This window comes from Melopsittacus undulatus, chromosome Z, assembly GCF_012275295.1.
Source record: "Melopsittacus undulatus isolate bMelUnd1 chromosome Z, bMelUnd1.mat.Z, whole genome shotgun sequence".
Taxonomy (NCBI): domain Eukaryota; kingdom Metazoa; phylum Chordata; class Aves; order Psittaciformes; family Psittaculidae; genus Melopsittacus; species Melopsittacus undulatus.
This window is the reverse complement of record NC_047557.1, coordinates 29347654-29373037: the sequence shown is the minus strand read 5'-3', so window position 1 is coordinate 29373037 and position 25384 is coordinate 29347654. Positions and strand designations below refer to the sequence as shown.

At 40.8% G+C, this 25384-nt stretch overlaps 1 protein-coding gene across 1 annotated transcript in view; it reads left to right on the top strand.

The window, feature by feature from the left end:
- The window catches only part of SLC1A1 (solute carrier family 1 member 1), a 49801-nt gene extending 39293 nt beyond the window's left edge, over positions 1-10508 (top strand). The window contains exons 9-12 of the mRNA XM_005155004.4: positions 2083-2205; positions 3848-4042; positions 4545-4679; positions 8400-10508. Coding sequence (XP_005155061.1) covers positions 2083-2205; positions 3848-4042; positions 4545-4679; positions 8400-8646 — 700 coding nt within the window. The 3' untranslated portion in view covers positions 8647-10508. The remainder of the gene's footprint in view (positions 1-2082; positions 2206-3847; positions 4043-4544; positions 4680-8399) is intronic.
- The last annotated feature ends 14876 nt before the right edge of the window (positions 10509-25384 follow it).

Genomic DNA, 25384 nt, shown 5'->3' with positions numbered 1-25384 from the left:
GTAGATCTCTGCTTGGGTTGGGCTGAGTATTGGTTGGCAGGTGGTGAGCAATTGTGTCAATAAACATCACTGGTGTTTATTGCTTTCTTTTCCCTTTCCCCTTTTAGTTTTATATTCTCTTCCCTTGTTATTCCCCCTATCATTATTATTATTGCTGTTAGCAGTAGTGATTTGCGTTATACCTTAGTTACTGGACTGTTCTTATCTCAACTCGTGGGAGTTCATTCCTTTAATTGTCCTCCTCATGCCTCTGTGAGAGGGTGAGAAGAAGTGGGGGAGTGAGTGAGCAGCTGTGTGGTTCTGAGTTACCAGCTTAAACCACAACAAGGAGGCATAATACAAGTGTCAGGACTCACAGTCTGAGGTGGAATTAAAAAAAAAAAAGGAATCTGTGCCTATGTCTCTTCTGAAAGCATTAAGGCAGCTGCATCTCTGAATGTGTAACTTTGGGATTCTGCCATTCTGGGATTCTGAGGGAGAAGATTCTTCCTATCTTACAAATAAACCATAACAGAATTTTTCTTTTCAGTTGCTGATTATGATTTTTGGTATAAAATCTTTTGCTGCTTGATGTGAGTTGCATTTCATGCATGAAAATAAATATTAATTCAATTTTGTTTCATGAAAATCAGTAATAGAAACCCGGATATGCACAAATACTTTATTTTGGACAATGCCATATTTGTGCTGCCACTAACAAAGCACATTTTTCAGAATAGCTATTAGGAAGCCAGTATGCTTCTTGATGTAAACAAAATGTTTATTGTCATCAACATTCTCTTAAGACACCCAGCAACACCCATACCACTTTATATATTTTTCTGTATGGCACCATTGTATAAATTCTTAGGTTTCTTTCTAGAGTTCTTTACAAATTTTCATCAATACATGTTGCATGCTGTTATTTACATTCGACTAAATAAATTGTTTGTTCATATACAGAATGAAAATTCTAATACCTGAGGCTTTAAAAAAGATATTTTTTTTTCCAGGGAAACAAAGAGTTAGGTTTTTGGGTGGTTTTTGGTGCTCTTGTGAGTTTCTATATTGTGGCTACTTCTCTCTTAATTACCTGGTTTTGATGGAGCATATGGTACCATGATTTATCGCTGTCCTTATCAGATGCTCTGAAATCATAAAACACTATTACAACATAGTGACGGTCACAAGAACATCTTGTGAGGACATCTTCACAAGGACATCTTATGATGACTTATCATGCTCACAACAGACTGTTTACCTCTAATGCCCACAAAATTCTGTGCTAATAAGCATTCAGGATTAATGCACAAAGTTCACATTCAGTGCACAAGTTGAAGGATGAATTTGTCCCTAAAGACCACCCAAATATGGAGGCAAATACATCTGAGCAGCCAAAGTCAAGAGGACAGTTTGATCTTTGCATATCAACTTACTTAATTTTAAAAATTAATAGTTGCAAAAGACAGTATTTCAGCAACTTAGAACATGAAAGATAGTGAGACTAGATATATCTCAATTATACAGTCTGAAATACCTCACTATGTTTTAATTGTAGACTTAAGTTTACACAGTTTTACACAAAATAAGTGTGGACATTTGTTATAGGATCATGTTTGAAGTTTCTGCAGAAAGATGTGGACTTCATTTGCCCATGACTGGGAACCTCTAATTCCAAGCATATTCTATAATAAAGGCAGATAATTTTAAAAAGATAATTAGGTTTATTTTTCTGATTTGTCCCTAGTCTATATTGTAAGGATTTGGTAAGAGAGTGGAGTATTTTAGCATTCAAATAATACTCTGCATATGAGTTCAAATATTATTTATTACTTCAGTTTTCTCATCTTCATCAGTTTAAAATTATTTTTAATAATATATTAGTCAATTCTTGTTTTCTTTTGGAGAGAAAGACAATTAATAACCTTTCTGCCTTCCAAAATAAAGTTTAGACAGTATTAGTCTCTCTTTTTTTTAAATGGTATACTCTCTAGATTTTGAACACAGAGTTTCTTAAGTGTACTTGTGGCAGAACTAAGATACCTGCTCTTACAAGGCAATGAAATAGATCCATTTATTTCACTAGTCCATTTTATTTTGCAGACTTGCGATCCATTCCATTATAATTCTGCCACTAATCTATTTCATAATAGTGAGGAAAAATCCTTTTCGGTTTGCCATGGGGATGGCTCAGGCACTTCTGACAGCCCTCATGATTTCTTCCAGGTAAACAAACATTCATTTTCTGTAATGTTCTGAGTTGTAATTGCTTTGTTTGTGCCCTTATTTTACTGCTACTTTGTTACATACCCTGCTTTCACCTGGACAGTTCTCAGTCCCCAGGAAGTTTCATTAGTATTTCTGTAGTACCCAAAAGGGCACTATAGATCGTGCTGGCTGTACACCAGCTTCTTTAAGGGGGAGACGATTCATTACACACTACATTTTAAGCCTTTGCACTGTTTCTGTGATTATACACATCATAGAATCATAGAATAGTTAGGGTTGGAAAGGACCTTAAGATCATCAAGTTCCAACCACCCTGCCATGGGCAGGGACACCTCACACTAAACCATATCACCCAAGGCTTCATCCAACCTGGCCTTGAACACCGCCAGGGATGGAGCATTCACTACCTCCCTGGGCAACCCATTCCAGTACCTCACCACTCTCACGGCAAAGAACTTCTTCCTTATATCCAACCCAAAACTCCCCTGTTGAACCCATTACTCCTTGTCCTACCACTACAGTCCCTAATGAAGAGTCCCTCTCCAGCATCCTTGTAGGCCCCCTTCAGATACTGGAAGGCTGCTATGAGGTCTCCACGCAGCCTTCTCTTCTCCAGGCTGAACAGCCCCAACTTTCTCAGCCTGTCTTCATATGGGAGGTGCTCCAGTCCCCTGATCATCCTCGTGGCCTCCTCTGGACTTGTTCCAACAGTTCCATGTCCTTTTTATGTTGAGGACACCAGAACTGCACACAATACTGCAAGTGCTGTCTCACAAGAGCAGAGTAGAGGGACAGGATCACCTCCTTCGACCTGCTGGTCAGGCTCCTTTTGATGCAGCCCAGGATGCAGTTGGCTTTCTGGGCTGTGAGCACACACTGAAGCCGACTCATGTTCATCTTCTCATTGATCAACACCCCCAAGTCCTTCTCCGCAGGGCTACTCTGAATCTCTTCTCTGCCCAACCTGTAGCTGTGCCTGGCATTGCTCCCACCCAGGTGTAGGACCTTGCACTTGTCATGGTTAAACTTCATAAGGTTGGCATCAGCCCACCTCACAAGCGTGTCAAGGTCCTTCTGGATGGCATTCCTTCCCTCTAGTATATCAACAGAACCACACAGCTTGGTGTCATTGGAAAATTTGCTGAGGGCACACTCAATTCCATTGTCCATGTCACCGACAAAGATGTTGAACAAGAACGGTCCCAACACTGATCCCTGAGGGACGCCACTCATTACTGGTTTCCAGTCGGACATTGAGCCATTGACCACAACTCTTTGCGTGCAGCCACCCAGCCAGTTCTTTATCCACCAAGTGGTCCACCTATCAAATTGATGTCTCTCCAATTTAGAGACAAGGATGTCATGTGGGACAGTGTTGAACACTTTGCACAGGTCTAGGTAGATGATGTCAATCATGACGATTTACTGTGTAATTTTGAGGATAGCTAAGACTTAACTGTTTTTTCCCTTAATTAGAAGAGATAACAACAGTTACTTTGCTTTTTCGTAGTGCTGCCTTCCTGCCTTCCTTAGATCTCCATTTGAGTCTTAGAGCAGATCATGCTCTGAGAAAAAGGAAAGGTAAAGGAAACAGTATGCTGTTGCTTGCACTTACTTTATGTGTTTATCTCCATGCCAGTTCAGCAACTTTGCCTGTCACCTTCCGTTGCGCAGAAGAAAAAAACTTCATTGACAAAAGAATTACCAGGTTCGTTCTTCCAGTTGGAGCTACCATCAACATGGATGGCACTGCTCTTTATGAAGCAGTAGCAGCTATATTTATTGCACAGCTCAACGACTTACAACTGAATACTGGCCAAATAGTTACCATTAGGTAAGACTAAAGCTATCATATGCATCTTGTTGGAGGTGGGCTTTTTAATGAATGGTGCATTGACTTCGGCCATCCTCTGAAAACTCGAAACTATCATTCATAGCACAGGAAGTAAAGAAACATTCTCACTTCTTGGTCCAAGGCCTTGCCTGGGCAACCTGATGAGGAGGTGGGATGGGCCAGAACATGCAGCAGGTATACAGTATTGTTCTGGAAATTACCATTATTCTGCCACTGCAAACACTTGCAAACGCAGCTCAGCCTCTACCTTTGATCCATCCATGTTGCTTGTTCATCCTGCGTTGCATGTTATTCTGCATTGTAACCATAGCAGTATCTATACATCACTTATCCCATGAACTTGTCACCAGACATTGAGTACGTACTATTCATACATATTTGGGCTTCTTTCTTGCAGTAAAATAGCCTATTTGTGCCAGAAGATAAGAGTTTCTGTGAGCAACATTTATTCTGAATGCCTTTTCTGGGCTTTGTCATTTAGTGTTGCAGCTACAGCTGCCAGCATTGGGGCTGCAGGTGTCCCCCAAGCCGGACTTGTCACCATGGTAATTGTACTGACTGCTGTTGGACTTCCTGCTGAAGATGTTACTCTGATCATTGCAGTTGACTGGCTTCTGTAAGTTTAAGGCACTTGATATTTTTATTGTTTTTCTTGCCTTTTTAATGTTTATGTAAGTTGTGTGGGAACATGTGGGTCTGAAAAAGTAGCAAAACCATTTAAAACTGTTGCAGGAATTGGCCAAAGATTCTACTTATGGCCAGGCTTGTTCAATATAGAGTTGAATGCAGCAATGGCTTTAATTCTGAGAGAAGTCCCACTGCATGGGATGGCAGAGAATAACCTCACATCCAGAGATGCTATCAACCTTAAAATAGTGACCACAGTATTAATAAATTATAAGCGTACCAAGGAGTGCTTCTGGCATGTCAGCTGCCACTGTATTATGCTAAATTCATACACCATTCATCAAAATCAAAAGCAGAACATTTCAGCTGTTTTCCACAATGCACATAAAATTCATACACTGGTGAAGAGGTAGTGGAGCACAACATGAACTAAGCAAAGCTGATCTTGGAATCCACATGTGCACACATGGCAGGCTGTACATGAGTCTGTGCTACCAGCATTACTTTGCCATGGTTGTTCTTCACTGAGAGTTTATCACAGACCCAGCCCCTTGATCAGCAAGCACACACATACAAACGCAGCATTCCTTATCCTGATCCCAGCCATCTCACCTCAGGGCGCATCAAAACCCCTCAGTCCCATTAAGCAGTTCAGAGAAGCATTTTCAACACAAATCTGTAAATCTTTTCTGTTCATCTTATACTGAGATGTTTCTCTGCTACTTTTTTAAAAGGCCAAAGAATTACAAGAGTGTATTCTGGACTTCAGAAGGATGTCAGCATTCAGTTTTATTCCATGATTCACTGGGAAAGAGTAACAGGATTTGCTTCCTAAACTGTGTAATCTTTAGTGCTCAAATCAAGGTCTTGTTCATTTGCCATAACTAAATTTGGATAATGTTTCATCAGTATCAATGCAGAGATCTTAATAATTTCGTAGTCTCTGCATGGCTTTTTCTTAGGCTTATATTTACACTCAAGGTAGAGTCCTGTTTCTCCCCTACCCTTTCTAATAATTTTCTTGAAGGATTTCTGCAGCAACCTGTGTGTTTCACAGATATATATAATTTATTTGATTACATAAGTCTCTTTTGCAAGCAATAGAGAGAAATACCAGTCTGTATGAGCATAACTGCTGCAAACAGAACAGCTCCAGCTACAAGTACATTCTCCCCATCAACTGTCTGCCACACTGCCTAATAGATTCATTTTCTGTGCTCCACAACCATTTCATTTTTCCAGCTCTCTTTTCCTTGTAGGTGTTGAGTTTTGTTAAGGATAGTGAAGATCAATACAAACTCACAGATCAGAGCAGATATCTAAAAAAATAGAAGGACAGAAGAAATGTATATTGGTTCTTTTCCCAAAGTAGTGTCTTAGCCTCCTGCAAACTCACAGAGTTCCTGAGGTAGAGGTGGTTTTTGTTCTCAACAGTTCTCAATAGGTTTCTTCTTCCATAAATGCCTCATTGCTTTTGGGATGCATATAAACTTTCAGATTTCCACAAGTCCTGCAGAAAGGAGTTCTACAACTGAACAATGTGTTGTACAGAGAGATATTCTGTTTTATTTTAATCTGCATCCTAATAATTTTGTTTGATGCCCTCTAATTCTTTTATGGGAGTGAGAGAGAGAGAGCAAAAGAATTGTTAATTCCTTATTTCTCACATAATTTTACAGATACAAACTTGTCCCTGCTTTGAAAGTCCTCAATTTACCTGATTCTTAGACACAACAAAAATGCATGGTGTCACAGTTTAAAACCAAACTGCACAGCTCGTTCACTCACTCCCCCCCTTGCTCCCCCAACTCCCGGAGAGTTAGGAAGGAAAATCCAAAGAATGTAGCCCCCACAGGTTGAGATAAGAACAGTTTAAGGTATAACACAAATCACTACTGCTACCACTAATAATAGTAATAATGATAAAGCAAATAACAAGTGAAGAGAATACAACACCTCACCAGCCACCGACCCATAACTCACCCCACCCTGCCCGACCGAGCACTGACCAATACCTCCACCATCCCCCCAGAGCTCCAGCCCTTCCAGGTAACTCTCTCGGTTACATCCTGGGCATGACGTGCTATGGTATGGAATACCTCTTTGGCTAGCCTGGGTCAGGTGTCCTGTCTCTCCTTCTTCCCCTCCTTCCCTGGCAGAGCATGAGGCTCAGTCCTTGGACAAACCTAACATTTGAGCAGTAACTCAAAACATACTTTCTATCAGCAACCGTTCCCAGCCCAGAAGTCAAAACACAGCACTGCAAGAGCTACCAAGAAGGAGAAAAAATGACTGCTACTGCTGAACCCAGGACACATGGGAACTATGTGTTCCACCATGAAACAGACAAAGAATGCAAGCTGTTTCTAACTGAAATGTTTTTCAGATTAAGGTGTCTTGCTGTGTAAAGCAAATTAAAGATTAATTTCGTGTACAAGGGATCATTGCCAGTGCATTTTGCACCTCAGCAGATGGAATGCACATTGTGATGACACGTAGATTATTAGCACTTTCACCTTTTGTACTTACTGCCTAAAATGTATTATTTTGCAACCCACTAGTAGTGGCTTATTAACAATCCTCTAGTTAATTCTGAACTTGACGAGGTTTTATTACATAGGCTTGAGGAGAACTTCTATGTTTTTAATGAGGAATAGAAAAAATTTGAGAAGTATTATGAAAGATGAGTTTCCAATGTGGTTGGTTTCCCCACTTGTCACACTAATCCCACCAGAATTTTAGTTTACACCTCTCTCTTCCTTTCCCTAACATGTTTTTCCTTACCACATGGAGAACACATGAGTCCTTTTTAGCAGTGGAGTTCAGCAGCTGTAGTAAAATAATATATATATGAGACACGCTGATTCACTTCACTATTGCTTTTCTAGTCACTTCTATTTGTGAATCTATCAGAGCAACTTGTTCTGCCAGAGAGCCCTTGCAGGGCTGTGTAGCTGTGAATTAAAACAGCGAAGCGTGACCTTCCACAGTCCCTACTTGAGAATGCTCATTTTCAAACTTTGCTATATCACACGGTTCTGTTGCTCCTCTGCCAAATAGTGGCAGATTTTTAAGGCTTGCAAGTCACTTTTTGTTGGGAGAAAAATCAACAGTACACAAGTATTCTATTTCTTTAAAGTGACAAACTTACTACAGCTTTGTACTTCAACCTTATAACAATGAGAAGCTAACAGAAGATAGACTTTCCCATTTCCAGGCTTTGGGCCAGAATACTGAAGGTACTGGTCTAAGTGCTCCTCTGGCTGAGAGAGTGACTGTTAGAAAGACAAAAGGCACAATGCAGTTTCTTCTGCTGCACCACACAGACTCTTCTCCCAACAAAAACAGTCTCATCACAGAGAACCAGCTGTGTAGCATAGTTGAGTACCTGAGAAGTGATCCTGACAACATTCTGTGAGGCTGCACACAGCAGTGTGATTACTGCTGTAACAGACTAGTGACATGACTTGCAGTTTTGCACACTCTGTACAAAGTAATTTGTCATGAAAGTGACTCCAGGTTTCTTCAAATACAGAGGGGAAAAATCTGTTTCTTGTTGTACGTTATTTTTTCCTTTCAATTACAGAATTACCCCAAATCTGCACTGGGCAAAAGACACTCTGCATTTTCTAGAGTAGCTTACTTTTACTAAAATGATTTTCTGAGTAACACACAGAATAGTTTGTCTGACAACAGTTTTATTCCATAGGGATCGATTCAGAACAATGGTAAATGTCTTGGGAGATGCCTTTGGTACAGGAGTAGTGGAGAAGCTCTCTAAAAAGGAGCTGGAGCAGATGGATGTCACCTCCGAAGTCAACATAGTCAATCCTTTCGCCTTGGAAACAACGATCCTTGATAATGATGAAACAGAGACCAAGAAATCTTACGTCAACGGAGGCTTTTCTGTGGATAAGTCTGATGCCATATCCTTCACGCAGACATCTCAGTTCTAAAGCCAGTAGCTTTCAGGCAAAACAGGAGCATCAAAGGACATGTCCATGTGCAGTATCTCAAGAAATTTAAGCATAATTGATAACTAATTACTTCTTACATCAATTTGATTTACCACATACAGAGTCTGATTCTCCTTACCAGTTCCGCCCCCTTCTCATAACCTTTCCCAACAATTTAAACTTACCACTTTTAGTCCTTGCTGATACGTTGAAGAAAAAGACAGTTGTAAAATACTTTTTTTTTCTTTTTTGTTAATTTCCTAAGAATATACACTATTCCTGAGGCTATGAGATGCCTCTTTGCAGTCAGCATGCTCATAAACAGGTATCTTAGCTGGGACAGCTAAATGTGGTTTACTCAGGAGTAGTATAGCATTTCACATGTTACCCACGTTATAGAGCACCCGTATGAAGTCCCTTTTAACATTCTTGCCTTCTAAACAGATTGCACTGCACTTGACACCTACTGTAACCTGCATGTGCCAAAATACTAATTTTTGCAGCTGAGGGGATAGCACTTGGGTGATTCAGGAAGTAACAGACCAGGAAGGCCTTGTAATAAGTATTTTACTGTGAACAGGGCTTCATTTTTCTTTACTTGTGAAAAAATTGGGATTGGAAGAATTTCCAGTGTTTATGCAGATAGTTTTCCCCATGACTTCCATGTGAATGGCAGCTGCTGGGAGTGCCCTTCAGATGTGAAATAGATTGCTGTGGGTTTGCTCTTCTGGCATTTGCAGACCTTTTTTAAAGTGATACTTCACTGATTTAGGTCCACTTTGATGGCCTCCTAGCACTTTTCCATCAGAAATAAGTCTGTTCACCTTTGACTCTAACCAAATATTTATCAGCCCAAAGGTAAGCAGGAGTCATGAATATGAAAATAGACTATATAGCAACACATAGTGCAAATCCTAACCCTTTCCTCATTGGGATAAGGAGACATACATTTTTTAGAAAGAAGCCACTGTCACAAAGCTTTTTACACAGACTGGTTGGGTTTTTGCTCCTTGGTTTTGTTTGCCAGTTGAACACCCAAGTTTGTAGCTGCAATACTACTACAGTGCCAACATGTCAGCTAAACTGTATTTTATGAAACATTTCTGGTCCCAGAAAGTCATGCCTTCAGTTGGCTTGCCATAGGATAAGAAGCACCAAGAATTTCCTCATAAAAATCTAAATATTCTGAAACATTTTATACAAGATTTCCATGGTGCAAAAGTCACTCTCTCAAGAGAGGAGTTGCTGTTAAAATTTTTTTGGCCTTGCATATTAGACTTGTGAGCCATTTTATATGTAAACTGAAATTCATATGCAGTTCTTTGTAAATAAGCTTGTGGTAAACTTAAAATTGTACTCATATGCTAACAAAACCCTTCAAATTCCTGCAGTGTGATGTACTCAATTCAGTCCTACACTTTTGTACTTAAGTAAAACAGAAGCGTGCCAAAGAGAACTGATTAAACACAGAAGAAAATCGTTACTGTGGGTGTTGCTAAACTGCACCTTAAACCAACAAGTCAGTGCGATGTAATACTGTATTTAGGTTGAAGTTTGTGAACTGTTTGGAAGTGTTAATCTAAGTAATGGTCTGTTTATACAAAATGAAGAAAGTGTACAGATTGAGTAAGTCAATCTTTTACCTGTGCAGAAATTATATGAGACAGTCTTAATTTGTACAGCTTTTTGCTTGTGGGAGATACCCACCAGTTTCCAACTAGCCTATAATCTACGCTTTGTCTTTCGTTTTTTAAGCTAACTTGTTATGATCACCCCATTATATAGTCACACTGTTGTGATGTACTGTGAACAGTGTTCCTAACGTGTTCTAAATAAATAAATAAATACTCTCTTTACTCTTGTTTTAGTCTGCCATCCTCTCCTCAATGTAGAATACTGAATTCCTCTAGCTATAGCAAGAAAAACAAAACATAAAATTAGGATTTATGTTATCTTAGCTAGTGACTTGGCTATGGCTTTGGCAAGAATTACTCTTCTTCCAATAAATGCTTCAGAGCACAATGCTGAAAAAGACCTTTAAATGCAAGAAAGTCATTTAGCTATGAATTATCTGGGTTGAGAGTATACTATTAAACATACTCCAAGCAGGGGATTATTTATTTATTGTTTATTTATTTATTGTTTATTTATTTATTTGGATCAGATTCAACTAAGAAGGGGTTGATGGTGCTGCTTTGCCATCTATTTCCCACCAACAGACTAAAGCAGATGCTGAAGATACTATTAAATTCAAGGATGATTTTCCTGACACAATATTCTGAGTATGAACCTTCTATATACGTAGAAACATTGTGCATGGGCACATCTTCTCCTGGTCTGGAAGCTTTGGAGATGGTGGAGAGTCTCCCATCAGAAAAGCACCTACAGGCTTTGACCTGTTAACCCATGTTGTTACCTTCCTGTGGTGTCTTTGAAGCTGCAGAAGCTATCATAGGATTGGACCCTGTATTTTGAATAATATATGTGGCGTTAAGTCATGGAAGGCAAGGTTAGTCACTTGCGCATTCCTCCTGAAATATTCAGGGACTTATAGTTCAGTCTTTATGCTGAAAAAAGCAAGCACCTGGACATAAACATAGACAGGCTGTTGACATGCACAGCCCAGCTGTATCAGCTCCACAGGAGTTTGAACTTGTCATGGCTCAAGTCCAGCTGGCAGCTCAGTAATGTGCAGCCACTCTCTCATCTCATATCCCCCCACACCATGGGATGAGGAAGAGAAATAGACAAAAGGTAAAAACACGTGCTAAGAGCATTTTAATAATTGAAATAAAATATTATTATAATAATGCAATAGTAGTATCAATGGGAGGAGGGATGGAGGAAGGGAAGAGTGAGCCCTGCCCTCCAAAAACCCCACAAGTGATGCTTGCCACCCACTGACAATGCCCAGCTTAGCCCCAGGCACCAACTGGCCCCTCCCAGCCAACTCACCCCAGTTCAACCACTCCCCCAAACTCACGGTTAGGTCCTTCCCCTATGTTACTGTTTCAGGCCCCGTTTGACTATGTATAATGTACCTTGGAGCATCCTGTGTGACCGGGCAGGTGACATGACTAACAATGGAGCGTACACAGCTGTGTGGAGCTACAGCCAGGCAGAGTTTTTTTTCTGGTTTATAACTGCAGAGCACAAAGAAGTCAGGCCTGCCAGGGCACAGGAAGCAGACCAGGCAAGGGGCAGCAGCCAAGCCACAGCACCCTGACCACCAGAACAGTATTGCATGCTGAAAGAGCAGATAGTTTAATGGGAAAGACCATGGACTGCCTATAAGTATTCTTTCTGGAAGCCAGTATCTTCATTTGTGGTTGGCAAAGGCAAAATTCAGAATAGACAGGGTGTGTTTTTTCTGATCCCCTACTCTTCGTAGGGTTTATCAAAAGCTGCATTGTTCTTCACAGTCTGAATTCACCTCCAAAAGCCCACATTGTCACCAGCATTCAGAAGAATGTGTGAGGAGGAAGGAGCAGCAGAGAGGAGCTGTTATGGACTGACCCTTATCACCATTCCTCGTCCTCTCAGGCAGCATAGGAGCAGGGGGAGGGCAGGAGTCAGCAATGAAGGAATGAAGTCAAGCCTGCAAAGAAGGGGATTTGGGTTGGGTCCTGGGCTCCTCAGTGTAAAAAAGAGAAGATGCTGCTGGAGAGGGTCCAGTGGAGGCCATAAGGGTGATGAGGGGTCCAGAGCATCTCTCTTATAAGGAGAGACTGCAGGAGCTGGGCCTGTTTAGTTTAGAGAAGACTGAGAGGGGATCTCATTAATGCATATGTCAAAGGCAAGTGTCAGACTCTTTTCAGTGGTGCCAAGCAACAGGATAAGGAGCAATGACCATAAACTATAACACAGCAAGTTCTACCTCAACACGAGGAAGAACTTGTTTATGTTGCAGGTGGCTGAGCCCTGGAACAGACTGCTCAGGAGGATTGTGGAGTCTCCCTCTCTGGAGACATTCAAAACCAGAATGGACACATTCGTGCGTAACCTGGTCTAGGTGGCCCTGTCTTGGCACGGGGACTTAACTAGATGATCTCCAGAGGTCCCACCCAACCCTGACAGTTCTGTGATCCTGATTTCGGTTTTAACCATCCAACTGTATTTTTACTTTGCAGACGATTTTCCTGAAGTTGAATCTGTTTTACCTGTGACAGTAACTGGTCAGTGATAACCTTGTCCTTATCTCAACCCTTGAGCTTCCCCATCTTGTTTCCTGTCCTGTTGAGAAGGTGTGAGAGAGTGGCTGGGTAGGCAGCTGACGGCTGGTCCAGGCTAACCCACCACAATAATATATGCAATATATACATATGTAGAATTATAAATAGAAAGGGGTGGATAAATGTTTATAAATATGTATTTATTTACACATAGATACACTATGCAGTGTGCTACAGCATGTAGGTACTACTACTATACAATATACTATAAAACAGATAATATAAACACATTTATTACAATACAGAAATATGAATATCCCTAAAAGCAAAGGTATAAAATGGGCAAAACATTCTTCAGTAAGAGCTAATGGAAAGAATAGGCCAGGGGAGGGTCCTGCATTTTACCAGGCTGCAGAACAAGCACTACATGTCTGGGGTGGGGGGAACTTGTAAAGGACAAAGGGACACCAAAAGGGTGATGGGGCACCAGGATATGCCTGATATGGGATATGCTACAGAGCATGTGCAAATCCTGCCATATGCAGGGGCTGATTCTGTGAGCTGGACCACAAAGGAAAGGACCTTAAAGGAATTCTCCAAAGAGCCACGCGAATGAGAAGAACCAGCTGATGGGCTTGTGAAGCACACACGGGCTTTTGAAGTGTCATACAGTGAGGGCTGGTGGCGGGCAGACCTTCCTTTGCCTGTGGTTGTGGGGATCTTCCAGCTACCTGTAAAACCACTATGGTCTGCTGCTATGTATGTTGCCTTGTCCTTAGGGCAATGACCTTACAAAAGGCTTCAGAAAGACTGGTCTGACTGAGGAAGGGGGAATTAGGACCTGGCCGTGACTTGTCTGCCTTCTTGTCTGGGCATTCAGAAGCCAGAGAAAAGAGCATGGCCACAAAAGTGATAACAGTGTTCAAGGAAACAAAAAGCCGGAGAAGTCTGACTGGCAACCAAGTTCCCCCATTCCCTGTCAGGAAATTTTCTCTCTTCTTGAGCTAAATTGATTGCTCCGTGTTTGCTTTCACAAGCATGTGTAATAGCATGTGAGCAGACCTGTGCCACAGCTTCTGTTAGCTGGGATCTACCATCTTCCTGGGGAATTGGGAAGCTTTGGGGTTATAAATGACCTTTTTGAAGCTTCCGAAAGGAGAAATGCTGGTCTCAACAGAAGCCAAGCAATAACCTGGCTTACAAACCAGGATGCTTATAGCTTAGAGAAGGCAGTGAGAAAGCACTGTAAAAGAAACAGGTGGTTGAGGTCGATCCACTACAGGAAGCAGAGTTGGTGGATATGCAACCATTTTCTACCATAATGATGGTGTTGGCACCCTGTCAATAATTGCATAGACATTCAAGAATTAGCTTCTATTTGATATTCACCACCTTATAATGCTTGTCAGATGTTAATATTTTCCTTTTCAGCCATGTACATATGCAATTGAAGGAAGACATATATATCTTCTCTCTTTTCCCTCCACCTGAAGAGTGCTAACATGTTAGGTTTAACAAACAAACCAGTGTGTGGACATGCAAGTAGAAGTGAATGGAGTACATGTTAAGGTATCTTCACCTTTTAACTGCCTTATTTCTCAAAGAACGTGTGATGGGTCATCACCATTATCTTACTCATTATGATTTCATAAGTTTTTACATCTTGCTGGCAATAGTGACTCAGTTGGTTTTGCAAGCAAAAAATCTCCTGACCAGCTGTGTGCCATGCCCTCCAAGCATCATGCTGTCCACCTCATAATATTCCAGTGATGTGAGAGGTATAATACAAAACTTTTGTTTTCAGCAGTGTCAAAATAATGGGATAAATAACCTTTGCAGCCCTCAGTACCCAAAGCCTGAGGAAGGCTGCTTAATTTCATGGGTAGAAAACTTAAAGAGTCAGTGAAACATATACTCCGGCTGGATACTTGTACAAATTCACCACCATGGGTGATAAACTGCATATGTACTCTTACCTGTGAAGCTGACTAACAACAAAGTAGGCATCCCAGCCTTTGACACTGTGTGCTAGGAAAGATAGCCTCAAAACTCTGTCTGGAAACAGCTGAGTAAAGCCCACAATACATATTCTGCCATCCTTACTTAGCTTTCCTCTTTGTCCCTTCCTCTTCAACCCAAGAGGCAACTGGTGCCAACTGCATGGCAAGAATGTAGTTTGGGTTATGTGTTGCAGTTTCCTGCATACATTCCACGTCATAGTTAATATAGCCCTGCCTCTGGAATTTCGATCACAGGCATCAAACACCAGTGGTGGTTGACACTGCAGATCTATTGATAGCACAGCTCGCACCTCCAGCCTTGACACTCTGCATGGGTTTTAGACTCTTCGCAGAAATCTTACCCAAATTGTCAGTTTGTTTCTAACAGATGGAGCCTTCTGTCTCTGCAAACATGTCCCAGACCCACACAGCAGCTTCCAGCTGGGGCACCTGATCTGTCCCCAGGTTCACTGCACAGCCATGTGGCAAGCAGAGCCAGCAATAATATTTACAGCTACAGCCATGGTTATACAATGTATGACAAATCTCAGGGGAAGTTTCTTACCCTCCAAATACCTTCCTTAACATGATTATAATGTTAATCCTGTAAAAGGAGGAAGCAGATCTTGCAATATTGAAGCATTTGGCTTAAAAGTCCCACAGATGTTTCCCCCGAGGATGATATGTTTACATGTTGAAACTTCTCAAACAAGATGTCAGTCAACATGATCCTCCTGCACACAGCCCACCCCAATTTGATATGTAGGTCTTCTACTCTGCTTAGCAGTTCTGCTCCTGTTACATCCCTCACAGCTGTAAGCTCTGTGTAATGCTGCCAGAAAAACTGAGATTATTGTGACTGTTATTTAGATGAACTGAAAAACACCACCTTTTTTCATGGTTTTGAATCAAAGTATATGTCCTAATGGCTTTTACAACAATGGCAGCTGGGCAGAAAGACTCATCAGAACACAATTCTCTTTTACTTTGCACTGAGTCTAAAAATTTCACAGCCTTTATATAGCACAAATTAATAGTGTGAGATTACAGAGCTATACATGCCGACAGTTTCAAGACAGAGCAGAGAGTTATCATCAGGTTCAAAGAGATGATATAAATTATCAGAATCTGCTCTACACCCCAAACAAAATAAGCTTCATGTTGTGACACCTGATCTAAATTAACTAAGCTGTATTCTACATATTGTCTAGTGTTGAACCTCAGGACCAGCCATTCCCAGTGCTGAACATGTGCTACAGAAGCCATGGAGTGATCTGCCACCTCTTCCAGCAGCCCTGGTACATTTGAGAGGGGTTGTCGTGGTTTAAACTAAATCTGCACAGTTCCCCCTTTGTTTCCCCTCCCCCCCCCCCCCCCCCACCTTCCCACTCCCGGAGGGATGGGAAGGAGAGCCAGAGGAATACAACTCCCACGGATTGAGGTAAAATCAGTCCAGCAATCAAGGTATAACAGAAATAACTACCGGTACCAATAACAAATCAATGTTAGAGGAGACAAACAGGGAGAGAGAATACGATACCACCCGCCAACACGAGCACAGCCCGGAGGAGAGAGCTCACCCCTCCCCTCCTAGCCAGTTTACAGTCCCCTCCCCGAGCAGGACGTGCTGTGGTATGGAATACCTCCCCGACTAGCCCAGACCAGGCGCCCTATCTCTCCCTCCTCCCTGGCAGAGCATGAGCTACTGCTGAACCCATGACAGGGGTAAATGTGGGCATTCAAATGGCCCCTTCACTGCCTGGGGCTGCAGCCAGTGGAAGCCCTGGAAAGCATCCTTGCTGCCTCTTGCTTTTCAGAATGCTGCAGTAACTGGGAAATCCCTTCCAGGGGATGATATTCTGCCCTGATGGAAGACGTGCTTATTGGCCTACTAGGTTCAGAAAATCCATTTGCATATAAAAGCCTCCAGTTGGAGGCTACAAACAATTGAATCCAAGCGCAGAGTCTGCACTGGGAAGCTACGTTAAAAATCTCCCATCACTGTCTGTTGAAACAACGCCACAAAAGCTTGTAGCTGAAGAACACTACATTAACCATTGTTTCAGTCACAGTCATTTGATCTTCCTCAGAGCACGTCTAGCTGAAATCAACTGTGAGTAACTCCCATTGACCAAGCTGTACTGATCAATGGCACAATATGGCAACCATACCAATTTTTAAGAGGAAGGTGACAGTGTGCCTAAGACAAGTGCTACACAGGCTCTCAGTGTAATAATATCTGGTCTATGATATTTGCAAACACAACAGAAGAAATCTTGGACAGAGGTAAACAGTCAGTTGCATAGCACAACAGTCACAGAAGAAAAAAAAAACAAACAAAAAAACAAGCCAAAACCCTTTAATAGACAAAAATAATGGTGCATCTTGGTGTGGACTTTGCTGAGCTGCAGCCAGGATGAGCAAACAGTTGTGGCAGTTAAGGAGCAGTCCTCTCTGAATTCAAGGCAAATGAGGGAGTTCTGAAAACAGTAGAAGCCCCTATTCACAGAATAGCTCAATAAACGGAGAACATGTTGTTTAGGTAGAAAGAAGAAAATAATACAGTGCATTGTAAAGATGCAGTGAAGGACTATAGAGGGAAAACCACATAGGTTCTGAACTGGTAAAGAAATTACAACAGTGGAGCAAACACAGACTGCAAGTGCAATCAAAGAGAACATGCACAGCAATACAGTTGTAATGGACAGTTTTTGGAGGGCTACCCATCCCACAGGTGTTTGCAAGAACATCAACCCTGCAGAGCTTGGTCACAAGCAACCTGGAGTCAAGTTTGCTTTGCATTAGCAAGATACACAGGAGAAGAGAAGATGTATATCTCACATGTACTCCCATTTCAAAATTAACTATTGGGACTTACTACTCTTAATATACACAAGTCTTCTGGGGTTCCTGCAGACCCAGAAGCATCTGTACTTACACTCTTTTTCCAGCTTAGACCAGTTAAAAAAAAAGGTTCTGCACAAAGCCTAGCCCCTTAGATTGACCTATCTGCCTTTTCTGTATTCTTTTTCAGGTGCCAAGATACATATTATTAATCTTTTTTCATAACCTTCAACTTATCCACCCAGTAAGTGATTAATTCTTGCCAAAGACACGAATTAGCTCTGCTTACTACACTCTCCTGCATGAAGTTTCTTGTAGGATGACATACTCTCTTCCCCTTTTCTCAGACATCTGACTCAGACTGTTTGTTTTACAGGCATATGCACAAACAACTTCTTTTTGATCAATATGTTTCCCCTGCTTATTAAAACAAAGCACTGAGCACCCAGCAGAGTAAATTTTCATTTCATCACCAGAGCTGCAGGCAGTGTATTCCAGTTAGTCTACAGTATTAGGCAAAGACACAGCTTCTTCTCCTGTTCAGTAAGCTCAAGATAAGAACTGCACTGCACATAAGCCAGAAGGGCACTGACCTTCATTTACCAAGAATCCTTTAATTTAAAATGTATTGACTGTATGTTTTAATGGGGACTTCAATATAACAGAATGTTGCAAGAACATTGTTAAAAGCTATCTTCTGTGATAAAGGCAGACATGATTAATACCTTTTATTTATCCCTTGGTATTATCATTAAGGATCAAAAACCTGTGAAACCATGTCATCAACCACAGCATTCAAAGATAAATCAAGAAAACAAGTCAACGCAATTCAGGTAAGGACAACTGTCACCATGCTGCAACAATAGGAGCTAAAATTATAAAAGCAATTGACTGCTCCATGGGTTTCCATGGCCACTGTACCTTGGTAATTTATTATTAAGTGAGAAATAATTACATGGTAATGGCACTTTCTGCATTTTCACGGAAACATTCAATTTAAAACTGCAAGGATTAGTTTCCTGTAAGACTTTGTTTCTCTCTATAAACTGACAGGGAAAACCTATTAATAACAAAAACTTTTCTCCACATGTTCACATCCAGAAATGTTGCCAGATTCAACTCCAGGTCAGCCCTGTCTTTCTGCAACAGCAGACCACAACTCCCTACTCCTCCTGGCTCACCTGCTGCAGCTTCCACTCCTCTTTTATGTCTGAATTCGCTTAGAAGCTCCTTACACACTCGTACAGGCCTCCTACTGCCTTTCTTTGATTTCCTACTTTTTTGAATAGAGCTTTGGTGATCTTGGAGGAGGTGATCATAGAATCATAGAATCACAGAATGGTTTTGGTTGGAAAGGAACTTAACATCATCAAGTTCCAATGCCCCTGCCATGGGCAGGGATGCCTCACACTAGATTATATTGTCCAAGGCTCTGTCCATCCTGGCCTTGAACACTGCCAGGGATGAAGCATTTACCACTTCTTTGGGCAACCCATTCCAGTGCCTCACCACCCTTACAGTAAAGAGTTTCTTCCTTACATCCAACCCAAAAGTCCTATGTTGAACCCATTACCCCTTGTCCTATCACTACAGTCCCTAATGAAGAGTCGCTCTCCAGCATCCCTGTAGGCCCCCTTCAGACACTGGAAGGCTGCTATGAGATCTCTACTCAGCCTTCTCTTCTTCAGGTTGAACAGCCCCAACTTTCTCAGCCTGTCTTCATACGGGAGGTGCTCCAGTCCCCTGATCATCCTCGTGGCCCTCCTCTGGACTTGTTCCAACAGCTACACATCCTTCTTATCCTTGATAATCAACCAACTCTCACACAACCCTCTTATTCCCTTGATCATATTCCACAGGATTTTTCAAAGCAGATTCCTGAAGAGGCCATAAATAGACCTCTGGAGATATGCCTATCTGATGCTGGATGAGACTGGCTAATTAAATTACTACGTCTGAAAGGTTTGCATGCTCATAAAAATAATAAAGACTCTGCCTGCTTAATAATTGTGTTATACATTCTTCCTCCTTACTGAAGAAACATTGTTGAAATTGTTCTTTAATAGATGTTCTGGATATCACTAGAGATATGCTTATAATAAGGGAGACTAACTCCAGCTGAGTGCTGGTTCTTTTCTCTCTATACATACAGCATTTTACTTCTTCCAAGGTTAAGTAACACTGTTGATTGAAATAAACTGAAAACTGCAGTTACAGTAGCTGAACACTGGAGTACTGAAGTGGAAATAGAGTTCTGCCATTACTTTTCATTCCTATAAATCACTTTACCCAAGGTGTTGAGCATGGACAGTCATTTAAAATAGCTATTTTTAAAGACAATTACTTTGATACTCTTCCAGCTGCTCAGATGTCATTTTTACAAAAGAAAATATTAGGATATTTCAAGGTGATTGAAAAAATTCAGGGTTAATCTGATTCTGTCATTTAAATTAGCGCTGCTTCCTCTGTCTGTGAAGTTCTACGCCAGCAAGTGGTTATCCAAGCCTTAGGAACTGCCAGCACGGTGTGCTGCCTTTCATTTTCTGATAGTCATACTAGATTTCAAAGAACAGCATATAACAATAAAGAAAAGCCCTTTATATATAAGGTTCCCATAATCTTAATGATCCATTCAAAGGGACCAAAAGACATTAATTTAGACTCAAGTGACAAATAAAGGGTTGATAACACTATATAAGATGAAGTAAATTCAACCAATCTCACACAAAGACAATAAAATTCCTCCAGTTGTTATTATATTACACTGAAGATTCAGCTAAGTCCTATGTTTGGTATGTGGAAGGTGTCACGGTGGGGGGGTTGGAACTAGATGATCTTGAAGGTCCTTTCCAACCCAAACCATTTTCTGATATTATATGGTAAAAGATTATAGAATGGGTAAGCAGATGTTAACTGTTTTATATTAGTCAGCATTTAACTCTCTGCTATATTGCTGGAGAAAGCTTTTTATTTAAGCATGCATAATTTGTGATGGATGAGATTTATTTGCACTCTCTGAGAACACAAGACGCTTGCCTGCAAGGGAGGGAGTGCTGCAGATTTTTTCAGGCAAGATTCTCTCAAGCTAATATAGCAAAAAGAAATTTACAGCTTCAGTCTTCCTTGGCCAGGGAAAACAAATTCTGGAAATTCAAAGTAACTACTTAAAACTGGTGCAAAGTTCAAAGAACATAATGTTTCCAAAATGAAGAGGGTGATGAAGGCCTACTCTGTCTCGAGTAAAAAATGTGAAAATCAGTCAGCCAAATGTAGTCTGAAAATAGTGAAAAGGTTTCTAGCTATTAAAGTGAAATTCTGAGATTTAAACCTCTGCACTTGAAAGACAGTTACTTAGCCTTCTGTTTTTCAGATTTTCATTAATTGTTATAATAGATGCTGGACTCATTACAGCAGGAAATCTCTTGCCATACAGCAGACTGTGCTTTAGAATGATCAAAGGAGTGCTTGGGACTACTTCAGCCAGCACAGGTTCATACCTGAACCATCATGTATCAGTTCATAAGTAGAGATATATCTGCTTTCAGAAGTGCTCATCTTTTTTCCTTACTCACTCCTTTACATCTTTTGAGAGCAAACTATTATGCAAGATCTCAGGTTCACAAGACCTGTGGAAAAACTCTCCTAAATGGAACTAATGACAAATCAGGAGCATGTATCCCTCTGAAAAGGTGAGAATGCAGAAAATCTGACTGATCATTTTCAATTTCCCCATCTTTAAAATCTTACTGAGTAGTGACTGAGTGACTGCACATTGCTTTCAGGCATCAGAGGGCCCAGGCCATGAAGAATCTTATGGATTAATTAAAAATCCCCGAAGTGATCTGCTTGCTTAAATGTATACCTTAAAGTGGTTTTGCATAAACACCAATAAGTAATTCCAAATTCAGCAGCTTGATAATTTGATCTATTAGGAGCTGATCATATTTCTCTGCTCACCATCTCTCTTGATGTTATCTGTGACCAACCAGATTGCTTCAGGAGCACACAGGTTATTTTTCTGAGGTAGCTGCCTGGAGGGGCTTGTGCATCATCCAGTATAGTGTGTGCTCCGTTATGTGTTTGAAGACAGACTGCTTGCAGAGAGGTAAGAGACCCTCCCATTGACTGCAGTGAATGTTCAGGACAAGTCTTCACTTGCTGGTTTGATTTTAGTCAACTAAATGGCTGCACTGCAGCAATCTTAGTTCCACAGAAAGTTTCCTTCTATCACAATAAAGACCTGCCCATCTGCTTTCTGCTTCCCTGTGCTGGGAACTTCTTGTTGTGATGCTCTCCCTTCTTTTTAAAGGGAGTAGCCAAGAAGAATGTCTACATGAAACAACTTGGAGGATTTCCCCTTAAAAGCTCTATCCTGAACTAGGACAGGACCGTGCAAAAAGACTGATTTGAGCTGATGACTGAAAGCACTGTGGCAGTGTGATATGGTGCTTATCAGTTGTACTGCATCTGTGCCTGGTATCAGTCCACACAGGCCCACTCTGGGTGCTTCTCAGCTGTCCTGCTGAATCTCAACATCAGCATGGAGCCACCTTTTGTAGGGCATGTTGTTATGTCATAATCAGCTGGTACTATTCATTGGAAAAGGTTGGTCTTTGTTAGATCAAGACCTTGTCAGAACCATTGAGACCTTGCTCTCCATAGTATGGGCATTAATTTCCCCTCCAAAGTCTAAGGGCTTATACTCAGTCTCTATACGGCATATGGTTGTGGTTTACGTTTCGGGTTTTTTCTGCAAGCCTATGTTACTCTGAAAAATCATTCTTACATAAAAGCATAATGGTGCTTGCCCAGAAAATCTAACATTTAGTTGAACTGAAAAACTACAAGATTTCATTAATTCAGTTAAAATAAAATCCTGCATATTTCATGATTATTCAAAGTATTTTATTAAAAAATGATGTTCCAAGAACATCTATTAAAGACCCATTTCAACACTTTTTTTCAGGAATGATGAAGAATATATGACACAATTATTAAGCAGGTGAAGAGTCTTAATTCTTTTCATGGGCACGAAAACCTTTCAGACATAGTAGTTTAGTTAGCCACTTTTATCCAGAATCAGACAGCAAAAAAGAAATCTCAGAGATCGAAAATGTAAATTCTAAATTAAATTTTGAGATTTAAAGATTTTGTCTTTGAGGAAGAGATGCAACACAACACAAAAAGAAGCCCCCACTCAGAAGGAATAGAGACATCAGTCTCAGCAGGCTCTTCAGGTCAAAATCCAGCAGTTACTGAGCTTTTCCACCTGCAGAAACAAAAACAATTTCGCTGCCCAAGAACCAGACTATCTGCAAGAGTGCTTTATCTGAAACACTTCTAAACAATGATCTCTGAGGAAACTGGGCTTAAGAATAAGCTTTGACAAAGAGACTGTTCATAAAAGGTTTCAGACTCAGTCACAGGCCATTTGATGTGTTCTTTTAGAGTTAGCTACAGGCAGTGTCACAAAGATAAAGGAATTGACCCTGTGTCCCTAGTAAAATGAAAATTCTACTAACTTGATGTAAGTCTTGCGTAGGATGTGGCCCACAGGTTCTTCATGCTCCCTATTACCATGTCAGCCATCTCAACCTAGCTTTGCAGAAAGCATCCTGCAGCTGAGGGGACAGCCCACATCTATTGTTTCCACGTGAGGAATTGACATGACAAGCATGCCACATGTATCGTCCCACTACCTATTCAGGACACTGGTTTTGTGTGTAACTTGTAAGGAAATGCTGAAGATTGCTTTCAGTTATATGCAGGCCCATCATCTGGATGCAGGCAGAATTCTGTCATTTTTTATTCACAAAAGAGGAATATCAACTGGAAGATTAAAATTAAGCAGGGTTATGAAAAACACTGATACAAAAACCCTGAGAATGCATCTGCTGGTATTTGGGAAGGATGTGTTTAGTCATTCTATTTGGCCTATAAAATTTTAATGAAGTGAGCCAATGCAGAACTAGATTATGCACATGGATTCTGCAATTGTTAACTGTGCTTAATTTACATAGACTGCTTTCTGGGAGTTTCACTGAGTTGAAGGATGAGAGCATCTGCTGTTTGGGTTGATGGCTGCATGCAAATATAATGCATTGGAACTGGGACTAAGCAATGAAAAAATGTGCAGGAATGTAACCCTGGAGAGAAAGGGGACTCTGCAAATCTGGCACCTTACTCTGCAGCAGATCTCAATCATAGGTATTTCAGTTATACTGCCACCAAAATGGATGGCTCTGGTTCTTACCGTGCTTTGCTAATTTTACTCATTCCATTGGTATGCCAGAACGGAAAAAGAGAGGAACTCCTCAGAAACTCTGAAAGAGCTAGATGCTCCAATTCCATTATTCCATTATTCCACTAACATTTAATAGCTTAGCACCTGTTACCTTTGAAAAGCTAATCAGAAATGCTATATAAAATTCCCAATGCAGAATCTACCTTTTGTGCTGATAAAGATGAACAAGTGAGGGAGATGCTCACCCCGTGAATTTTACAGAAGAGCAGTTATTGACAGACTTTAAAAACTGTTTCCATGCACAAACATAAAATTGAGAAAGCACTAAATTTCATATGTCCTTTTTAGGACCCTGAATTTAGAGCCTCAGTGACTGGATAGCTAGAAACATAGAGAGATGGCAGTCAAAATCACCTGCAGTTCAAGGATGAGAAATAGGATTGACTAGACTATTTTCACCACAGTTTCTCTTGCTGATACTGTGGCTTATTTACTTTTCTTTCTCATCTTAAATTTAGGATATCAAAAGCCTAAGGCTTAGGCTCCTGATAACTCTACAACATCTGCTTTACTCCTCTGAGTTGTCGTACAGGGAGGGCCTCAGAAAGATATGCCATCACTTGAGGAAATCAATCAGTTTCATTCTTAGAAGCTCTCTAGCAAAACCTCCTTAAATTAATTCATTGCTTATCTTTAAGAGAACTGATAAAAGTATCTAGTCCAAAGCAAACCTCTCGTTCATTTCCAAAAGAGTTGAACCAGTTCAGGAGAACAGACACTGTCCTCTGTCCCTTGTAGTTTTCTCAAGAGTTTCATGTCCCATTGTTAAATCTCATTCAAGCAAGACATGGCCAAAAGAAATGTCAAAATAAATTCACTGGACCCCTGTCGCCATCTAAAGGTTGCAACGAAAACGATCTCTGACTGACAGAACAGCTACATTCATGTAAAGAGATTCTTTGGGATTACAAACTTCTTATCATCAGAGAAGTGATTAGATAAGTAACAATCAGTATTTCAAAGGGCTGCTGAGAGAGGACAGAAGACAACCTAGAAACCTGTTCCTATATATTTCTCACATGCTGTCAGGTTAACTCTCAATCTCAAAGTCATTCCTGTGTAATAATGTGCTGATCAAGTAGACATAACTACACAGAATATTAATCTATTTAGGATGACTGCAGAAAATAGACATCCTTATTAGAAAACATCAATGCTGGTGAGAAAAAAACCAAACCACTGGTTTCAGCAACGATTTTTTTCTTCAGTGTTTTAGGTCAGATACAGTAAGAAGACAGGTCAACAGTGCCTCTTATCACCCTCATGAGTACATACACCATTGCTTCTGCTGGCTGTCTTTTACGTGTAGCACTTTCTAGTAGTAGGTTCGCAGGTTTTATTGCTCTCCCTCCTCTGTTTCACAGTTCTGAGTGGATATAAACACCTGTGTTCCTAAGGGGATTGGCATACAACATTGC